Here is a 9,871-nt window from a genome sequence, read left to right as displayed (position 1 = left end):
TTCCTTCGGCTTCTCCCCCAACACGCACTGGTCAGGTATGCCCAGCGGGAGGTGCTCCCGCTATGGACAGGCTGGGTCTGTGTCTTCCCAGGCCTGACGTCTCCCTGGCCCCACCCTCTAGGTCAAGCACGGGCAGCGAGAAATCCATGCTAACTCAACGTACAAAGCTCCAGCCAATATGCCCACTGCACCCCTACGACCCCCCCCCACCAAACAAATCGTGTGTTCTGAGAGCAAACAGAGCCACTTCAGGTGACCATGTGTGGATGATTCGCGGGGCAGGGCCCGGGCCCCAAAGCCTGTGTGTGTGTGGCATCTGAGGGCCCTGGAAGGTCCTTCACCAGCCTTCCCAGAAGCCGGCCTGGGTTCGGTGCACCTCAGTCCTTAGGTCAGAGTGATGACGCCACCATGGCTCCGGTCACTTCCTGGTTCCCGAGAAAGCTGCCATTCGACAGACTGGGGTGGCAATGCCTCTCTTGCACAGCCCCCACCCACCCTGGGTATGCTCTCCAGCACAGCAGGGCTGTGTCTGCAGAGGGTCAATGGAGAACTGGGGTCTAACGCATCCTAGACCGAGGGGCAGGAGCAGCAGGACGGCTCTGATCTCCCCGACAGGCTGGCAGATGCAGGCTAATCTCCCAGGGGTGTGTGGGGGGTCGCCCTCTCCCTTAGCAGGTCAACCTCACCACCTCAGACCAGGGAGTCTGTCCTGCTCTAATGTCCTCACAGGCATCTGGGGGCCTAAGACCCTGGCAGCCCACACAAGGCCAGGGCTGTGCAGGCCCCGCCTGCTCCTGGGATAAAGGGATCCCTCGGTGCTGTCTCCCAGCCTCTCTCACCCCTCAGTGGCTGGAGGCCAGGACAGCCTAGCATTGTCTGTGCAGCCAGCGGCCCAGCTGATGATGGACACTTTCCTGTGACCCAGGACTGCCAGGGTGGCCCATGGCCAATCCCCAGAAAGGCTTGGGCCCCAGTTCTCTGTTCCTTGGGGGAGGGCAGGGCAGAGGGATCATTCCGTGTGGATGTTTGGAGCCTTGACTAGGAACAAACAGCTCGTGCTCTGGAAGGAGGGAGTGTGACCTGTAGCCAGAGAATGGGGCCCAGACCCGGTTTCTAGCCTTAGCTTAGACAAGTAGGGTCAGGGGTGGCCAGGGCCAAGACGACCACAGGTGTGAAAGAGAGAAAGCTCAGTTTAAAAGCTCACTGCAGGACAAGTCCCTCAGAAGCCATCCCCAGTTGGCCACGGTGAAGGGGCCACAATCCTCCCCCAATGTGACAGTGACCAGGGCAGACACGCAACCATGAGTGTTGGGGTCCCCAGGGAGTCAGCTGTAAGCAAACCATAAAGCTCCAACCCCAGCAGTGGGCCTGCCAGAGGGCGGGCACCATCCACAGAGCACACTAAGTATCCGGAGCACAGGGGTGGTGTTGGGGACTGTCTGAGCCCGAATGGCCTGCTCCCAACTCCTACTGAGCCCTTCCCCACTAGCAGGGCGGCCCCTGTCCTCTCCCTTGCACGAGCAGCATCCATCCCTTGCTGGGAACCCTCCCGTGGCGTCCTCAGTGCCCAGGAGCCTTCTCCTTGGACAGCAGAACAATCTCACAGCTGCCTGCCTAGCTACCTGCCTGTGTGGAAGCTTGGAGACAGGGTCAGCCGGATCCAGAGGCAGGGGCTTGAAGGACTCAGGGTCCCTGGCACATATGAGCAGGGTGTGTGACAGGAGTTCACAAGATGACAGGACAAGCTGTGAGTACCTGACCTCCCATCCCAGCTCTTTCCAAAGAAGCAAGGCTCTGGGTGGGTGGGTGGGTGGGTGGGTAGGTGGGTGGGTGGATGGATGGGTGTGTGTGTGTGTGTGTGTGTGTGTGTGTGTGTGTTGTACAGCAGGAGCAAGGAACACTGGTGTGATGCTGTAAGGGAGCTGTGGTCAGGACCACATGGGGATCATGTGGCAGACGGGACCCAGAGGGACCTGAACAGATAGAGAGACTGGACGGGACCAAGTGAGGCTGGTGAAGAGTCTGGAAATTGGGACCAGTGAGGAGAACCCCTCAGCCTTTCAAGGGAGGCCCTGACCTGCCAACAGCCCCTCAGCCCGCACGTGCCAGTTGGCAGTGAGCCCGGGCGCCCGGCCCTCCAGCACAGCCCCCTGCACCAGGCTGGCCACTTATGAGGAAAAGGCCCCACACCCATTTGTTGAGCCTCTCCCGTCCCAGGCTTGCGCTAAGCTCTGTCACTGCCTCACCCAGCTCTCATCTCTCTGTCCAGTGAGGGCAGATCACTGCCCCAGGCCCCACAGCAAGGAGCGAGGAGTTGCGAGTGGAGGCAGGACCGAGCCTGGGGCAGGGCAGCAGGGCTACGGCCGCCCCCTTCCCCTGCACACTGCGCTGCAGGGAGGTGGGGGAGGCACACTGGGAGAAGCCCCGGCTGGTGAGGAAAGGAGGGACAGCCCCACTGCTCCCCAGGGGACAGCCCCTGCTGCCCGCACTGCATTTCTGGGCGGTGGAGGGCCTACTTATCAGCAGGCAGGAAGCCTTGGTCTTCTCTCAAAGAGCTCCCAAGGACCTCAGGGCTAATGGTCACATTAGCCTGTCCTACGTCAGCAGAAGCCAGGAATCAGAGCTAATGACTTGCCAAGGACCACCGGGCAGGGACGGGACTGGCCAGAACCAGCTCAGGAGACCCATGGCACAGTGCCAGGGCCTGCCTGCAGGGGGCCACGTCCAACTGAGACCTGGCCCACAGACATGGCCCCAACTCTCTCCATCCTCCTGGCTGCAGCCTCCCTGCCCCGTCTCTCCTGTTTGGAGGCTGGAGTCCTGGGGAGCTTCTGGAGACATGTGACCCAGGAAACCCCCAGCCCTGGCATTCAGCACATTTTCCCCTGCCCAGCCTCCTCCCTGGGAGGAGCACAGACGTGCTTGCTACCTGAGTCTCCCAGGCACGCCTCAGGCCCCCTGTGCCTGCCTTCAACATCACACCAAACACAGCCTGCTTGCTCCCACGGGCCTCCTCTGGTCCCCCATCTCTGCCACTAGCTGCTCAACAGCCATTGGTTGAGCTGCTACTCCATGGTCAGAGCTGGGGGTAACGGCCAGAAGAGGACACTCATCCCGGTGCAGGGCCCTGACCCTGAGGATGCCCCCCGTGGCGCTGCCTGAAACAATGAAAAAGAGGAACTCAAATGTCCTTCCCCACAAGTGGCCCAAACGCTGGCTCCAGAGTCAGAGAGACTTGTGGTCTGGGCAAGTTACTTCCCCCTCAGGAGAGGACATGTCCTTCCCTGTAGGAAAGGCATGGTCATAGCTCTGAGCACCCAGCAGGCTTGGGAATGGTGATTCCAGTCACTAGGATGACTGGACAGTCTTCAAAAAATGCCACATCACTGACAGGAGAGGCAAATAACATTAAGAAGAAAAAAAGGTGGCTGCAACACTACATAATCCCCCTGCCTTTTTTTTTTTTTTAACAAGACTTTTATTATATGCAAAGAAAAGACTGAGAAAAATATGCCCCAAATATTGGTATTTTTTTCTTTTCTTTTGCTCCATTTTTCCCCCTAAAATTTCTACAATAAATGTAATATTTGTGAAACCAGGGGAAACCTAAGATAGGTTTCTACAGAGGTACACCTGCCCTCAGGAGGCTTACAGCCTGGCAGGGATCCCACATTCTTGTGCCTGTCCCTCTCTGCCTGACTCCTCAAAGGCAGGAACAGGGGCTCAATCTTCCCATGACCAAACTGGTAAGAGTCCTGAAAGAACTGAAGACCACCCCCCCCCCCCCCCCGCCAGTGCCTTTGGTCATGGGCACCGGAGGGGAGGCTCCAAACCCTCCCCATCTGCAGGAAGGGAGTGCCAGCACCGGGTCACCGGAGGGAGGGAAGAAGTGAGGTCCAGTGTGGTGTCCTGTGGGCCTATAGGAGCGGTCTCGTCTGAGAGGCACATACGAGGGTCCCTGAAATGCCCCAGGACACCACGCACCCCCTGGCCGGCAATCCCCACCCCCACAATCCTGCAGGAAGACGACCATGCAGGAAGAGGGAAGCGGGACCCTCTGCTCTCCCCTGGCGCTGGCTTCCTGTCTGCTGGAGAGGTGAGTAATGTCCGCTCCCCACCCCCTCGCATCCCTTCTGGAGGCCAGGCCTCACATTTTCCGTTCAGGAAGGGGCAGAGCAAGAGGCCAGTGAAGCACATCAAGGAGAAATCAAGGAGTAGGCCCTGGCCTGGCCCCGCCCTCTGCAGCCCAGACTGCCTGGCCGGCCCATGGCCCCCTGGGACCCTGGCCTGGCCGGCATCTGAAGCCTGGGGGGCCTGCCTGCGGGCTTGCCTTGCCCATGTGTGTGCTCTTGTTCACCATTTCATTCGCACATCCATTTGACAGACCATTACCCCCACCTGCTCTGTGCCAGGCTCTGTGCTGGGTTCTGGGGTCCTAGCTTTCAGGGTGCTTATGCTCTCTGGGGGAGAGATGGACATTAGGCAGATAATCCCACCGACGGGACATGACTACAGACTGACAAACTGGTCCCAAGTCAACTCCAGACTACAGTGTCTCTGGACAAAGTCTCAACAGCTAGCTTCTCCCAGGCGTCTTCTCTCTACCCTAGAAGGCACCCCCTGAACCAAGTGTCTTTCCAGGCACCTGTGATGTACACAGAGTTCCATTTGGACTCATAGGCCAAAGCCTCAGATAGCGCCTAGCTGCAGGTCTGGAAAAGACTCGGCCACGTGTGGGCAAGAGGCCGCAGCGGGAACAGCCTGGATCACTCTGGCCCCAAGAAGCCAGTGCTTGGAATACGTGAGGGGAAGCTCCTCTGGTTCCCAGCCTCCCCCCTACACCATCTTCTGGGGAACTTCACACATGGCCAATACCTGCCAAGGCAGAAACAGGAGGGCAGCCTCCTTCGGCACTACCCCGAGAAGGGTCAGATCACCCAAATTCTCTTCATCATCTCCTACATCTCATGAGGTGGGACAAGACTGTATGCTCACCCACGGCAGCGACAGCCCCCAGCAGGGAAGCACCTTGTGCGTGGTGTGCCCCTCCCCCACCCCGGCCCAGTGTCTGCTGCTGTGATTTCAGGGAGCCAGGAACAGCACCCAGAAAAGAGATCCGTGAAGTACATCCTTGCAGGCAGTGGCGGGCTTGGGGGAAAAAGCACAACCATGCATGTTTCAGGGCGAGTGCATTCCCACTCCCTGCACATCTCAGAGGCAAGTTCCCAGGGGTGAAAGCTGGTGTGCTAATTCACTTCTGGTCTCCGCACGGGGACCTGGCCCGCCAAGACCCAGTCTTCATCTGCATTTGTTAAAATTTGAAAAGGGAAGGAGAGAAGAGGGGGTGGTGAAGGCAGGCGGGGGCAGGGGGGAGGAGGAGGAGGAGGAGGGGAAAGAGGAGGGTCCAACACATACACCTACAGGTGTGAATGTGTGCAAGCTACCTGGCTTCCCGAAATGGTTCTGGGCCGCATCACTGGCCAGCACGAGTGGTGCGCTCCCTGGGACAGCCTTGGAAGCCCCCACACTTTCTGGCTAAGGGAAAAGACCCAGGTGCTCAGATGGGGGATATCCTCAGGAACAAAGAACTCAACTGGTCCCCAACAAGGGTGGGCCTATATCCCCTCCGGATGGTGTGCTCAGAGGTAGGTCTTGATGAATGTCTGTTTCTTTATTCATTCAGGCAACAAATATTCAGCAGGCCCCTACAACGTGCCAAGCATACAGCTGGAGTCACTGGGGACAGAGTAGAGAGCAAGATTGACATGGTCTGTGCCTTGCAGGACTCACAATGGGGGCTTTAGACCTCATCTTTCCAATTTGCCAGCTCCACGGAGGACCGAGGGCCGGAGGCCACACAGCAAGCCACCACGGAGGGCTGTGGCTAGGTTCGGAGTCCAGGGTAGACCAGAGCCTCTGCTTGGCCTGTCCCCACCCCGGTCCTTCGTTAACAACAGGGGATACGAGAACACCCCGTAGTCTGACGGTCTCCCGTTGATTCACTGATGGGAGCAGGATCTCGGCTTGTGTCTGCACTGTAAGCACCTTCAGAGAGGGGAGCTGGCTGCGTGCCACTGTGGGGGCTGGGGGGCTGGAGGAGGGCTCTAGGCCAGGTCTGTACCCAGCCAAAACGCTATGGGAACCCACTGCTCTGGAGAAACACAGCAGTCACCAATAGATCCAGGACCAGCAGGGGCAGCAGAGACCAGGCCAGACAACTGGGCCTTCTCAAGGCCTGCGACCCCCCGCACTGGGTCTAGGTCGGCCTCCGGCCAGCACATCAGCCCACAGCCTCCAGACACAGCCTCTGATTAAATAATTAAATTGATGGTATCACAGTCAACACCGTCCTCCCTGTCTCCAGCTCGGGCTGCCTGCCCTGATAAACACCCTGGCACTGTCAGCAGGCCAGCCTGCTTCAGCCCAGTGCCCACAACCAGGAAGGCCTGGGGCGGCGGGAGGGGCAGGGGGACTGCAGGACTACACCCAGGCCGGCTCCCCCTGGGAAGCTCTTGTGGGACCAGCTGCAGGATGTGCCGACCCCAGTCTCTGCTTTATCTTCGTGACCAGCCAAGCCCCGGGCAGCGGGGCAAATGATGCTGAGGAATCCCTGTGACCCTCACAGAAATACTCCCTTCTGCTACCTGAGCCTGGAAACTCCCCACAAAGTGCCAAGTCTCCCTGGGAGATGTCTCCAACAAAAATCAGACTCCTAAAGGACGGTTTTGAGCAACAATAACATAAGACTTTTTCAAGAGTGAGTTGCGGGAATATGGCCCCCATTCAGTCCTACTACTCTGAGTTTTTAAAAAAAATGTTCTGGATCCTTCTTGGGAAGGTATAACCCTATGCCCTTGGCTGAGCTCTGCTGGCACAGCCCTTGGTGTGGCCTTTGGGCGTGGCCTTTGATCGGCTCAGATGAGGAGGGAGGTCAGCTGCTGGGCACTTCTGAGCCCCAGAACCCCCAGCAGCATGTGGCTGCCCCCACCCTGTGGGAATACTGGGAGGCGGTTACTGGTCTGGGAGGCTCTGGTGGGGAGGCTCACAGCACGAGGGGGTCGTGCCGACCTCACGAGGTGTCAGGGCACAAAAGTCTTTTCTTTCCCAGCAGCCTTATACTCCAGGCCCGGCAGAACCACCCTCTGGGCTCCCCAGCCCCTAGCCCGGCTTCCCCAGCTGCCTCCAGGCTGGGTCTCCTCCCAGACAAAGCCGGATTCAGGCCTGTGAGGGCAGTCGGGAGGCAGGCGCGCGCGGGTTCTGCCATGGAGACGAACTTTGACCCAAACTGCAAGGCTCCTACCCCTTATTTACTCTTTAAGGCTAACCCGTTTCACAGAGTTAACATTACACCCCTTTTTAACCCTGCACTTCCCTCCCGCATTCCAGGCCCGACCTTTGACCCTTCCTAATTGCTGGCTCTACACCCCAGATCTCTGAGGCTCAGCCCTGGGCTCAGCCCCCGCCCCCAATCACCTCCCCAGAACCCAGAGCCCCACCAGAGACACTGACCACAGGTGCCACCCGGGTCCCACAACTGCACGTGACTGACACAGGCACTGTCGTCTCAGAGCCCCAGCCCCTTGGGGGTTTCACACAGGTGCTCCAGAGTGGACCCCTGGGATCTGACTTCTGACCCCAAGACTCCCATGCCAAGAAGAAGGCCTCCGTTCCGAGGGAGGCCACAGGAAGCTGCCTGGCTGGCCCTGGAGGGCAGTGGGGGCCAGGAAAGAGGCCAGACGGCTCCTGAGCTGGGCCACTTCTTATCACAAGGGCCTGGGGACACACGGTGGACAAGCTTATTGCCTGCTGGCTCACAAGATGACAGGCAGGGACCCTGTCCTATAGCCTCATGCTGAGTTGCAGAAGCCTAACTCTTGCTTTCACTGCTGAACTCTTCCGGGTCAGGCAACTATTAGCCTTCCCAGACCTGAATCACGGTAACTTCGACAACCATATCCCACCAGCCTGTGAGTGTCAGGGCAAACAGACAGGCAGGACGGCCTGTCAGGCTGCCAGCCCCTGAGAGCTCTCTCCGTTTACCTTTGGGAGGACTTGCTCTCTCTGCAGCCAGGGGCTGGAGTGCTGGTGGAGATGCTGAGGCCCTCCAGTAGGACCCCTCGCCAGGCCCCAGCCCAGATTTCTAGGCCCCTGCAGGCAGGCACAGCCCCTTCCTCACTGGCCACTCAGAGACACTCACCGTCCTCTTGGCTGTGGAGGTTCTGAGGGCTCCGCATCCTCTCGTCCTGGCTGGGACTCAGGCTGGAGGCCAGGTGTGGGTCAGCTGACATCCATGTGGAGTCGTTCATATCAAAATCTTCACTGCTCACAGAAGTTTCATCCTGATCAGGGACAAAGAAGGTGGATGTTTCAACAGGGACAGGCTCTGTGCAGCCCCAAGGCAGCATTCTGGGTGAACCCTAGGGCCTGTGGGCATTTGGAAGCCTCCAAAGGCCACAGGGAACCCCCAAACCTTGCCCCCCGTGCAAGTGGTTCGGGCTCTGGTTCCTGTCGGAAGCCAGGGCTGAGGGCCGGCGCTGTCTGTAATTGAAGACAATTATGAGGTCTTGCATCCTGGAGGGGCGGATAGCAGGGCCTGGCTCTTACCCTTGTGAGCCAAGGTTGAAGCAAGCGCTGTAAACAAGGGCCACCACTCCCCGCCCGCAGCCCCGGGAAGAGGGCTCGCTGTGCACAGGGACGGGTGGCCAAAAGCGGGTAGCGAGACATGTGGACACTGCTGAGGCCAAGCAGACCGCCCCCACTAGGACTGCCTCCGACTCCAGCTCCCGTGGAGCATGCATGGAATTCCTTTCTCCCACTCCCCCAACCCAGAGGACATTTCTGTCTTCCTCCTTCCTAACCTTTGCTGTGCTTCAAAGATATGCTCTTGGGCAGCTTCCAGGGCTGAAAAGGCCAGCCCCAGAAGTGCAGAGAAGGAAGGGGGTGGGGCAGGCGAGGAGGGTTCGGATCAGACCGCAAAGGGGGTTTGGCTCCGGGGCCTGGGGGGCCGCCAGGGCCTTCCAAACAGCCGGAGGGCCTGTTAGAGAGGACCACGCCTGCCTCCTCTCCCCTTGCTGGCTTCAGTGAGCCCCTGGCCAGTCATCTGGGAACCCCCAGGGCGGGGCCCCTTCAATCCAGCCCTCCAGTGGGAAGGGACCCCACCTCCTTCTGGCCCAGCCTCTTTCAGGAGCAGCAAGCAACTGTGTTTGGGAGCTGGCTGTAAAATGCAAGAAAGATGGCCCAGCAGCTCCCCACCCCCCCAACTGGCTTTGCCCCCTCCCCTCTCCTCTCTAGCAGGATACAATGGCATCTGTGGGCCCCCAGTAAGGACCTCTGGCAGAGCCCCCCCACCCCCCAAAAAAAGCCTCTCCAGGGCCCCCTCACAAACGACTCTTTTATAATGAGCAAACACACTTTGGTTCGAACTTTCTTCGGAGGCTGTCCCTGAGGCAGACACATCTGTTCTCCAAGTGCTAGGGAACCGGCGTGGATTATCCACCCCTCCCCCACTATGGCAGGCTGGCAGGGAGTTTCCTGGAATTTACAGCTTCTGTGCAGCCAGTGTGTGCCCTCTGCGGCCGAATCCACCACACCAGCTCTGCCCAGCTCCGGGGTCCCCACGAGGCACACCCAGAGCCTCAGGGAACAGAGACCAGGTGTCCTCTTGGGACTTATTCCCCTCCCACCCGCTCCCACACTTCCACTCACCCTGCCTCCCTCCCACTGGCCGCCCTGCTCCTTACGCACAAGCACATCCACCCAGTCTTCCTTGGGTGAAAGCCCACTCACTCACATTCACTCAGACTATGTTCTCACACCCAGAGGGACACGCACAGTCAAAAGGCTCTCTCTGCACAAAAGGCACAAAGGGACA

At 59.1% G+C, this 9,871-nt stretch overlaps 1 protein-coding gene across 11 annotated transcripts in view; it reads right to left on the bottom strand.

The window, feature by feature from the left end:
* The window catches only part of NOL4L (nucleolar protein 4 like), a 125,566-nt gene that overhangs the window by 20,401 nt on the left and 95,294 nt on the right, over positions 1-9,871 (bottom strand). For 9 of the 11 annotated variants that reach the window (XR_008289148.1, XM_027069835.2, XM_053200094.1 and 6 more), the window contains one exon: positions 8,198-8,339. Coding sequence is in view for 10 of the 11 variants with exons in the window: in XM_027069835.2 (XP_026925636.1) it covers positions 8,198-8,339 (142 nt within the window). In the remaining variant the exon portion in view is untranslated. Of the gene's footprint in view, positions 1-8,197; positions 8,340-8,604; positions 8,834-8,858; positions 9,217-9,871 lie in introns of those variants that run through there. The other 2 variants (XM_053200096.1, XM_015071901.3) reach the window with 2 other exon arrangements.

The sequence above is a fragment of the Acinonyx jubatus genome, chromosome A3, assembly GCF_027475565.1.
Source record: "Acinonyx jubatus isolate Ajub_Pintada_27869175 chromosome A3, VMU_Ajub_asm_v1.0, whole genome shotgun sequence".
Lineage (NCBI taxonomy): Eukaryota > Metazoa > Chordata > Mammalia > Carnivora > Felidae > Acinonyx > Acinonyx jubatus.
This window is presented reverse-complemented; position numbering and strand designations above follow the sequence as displayed.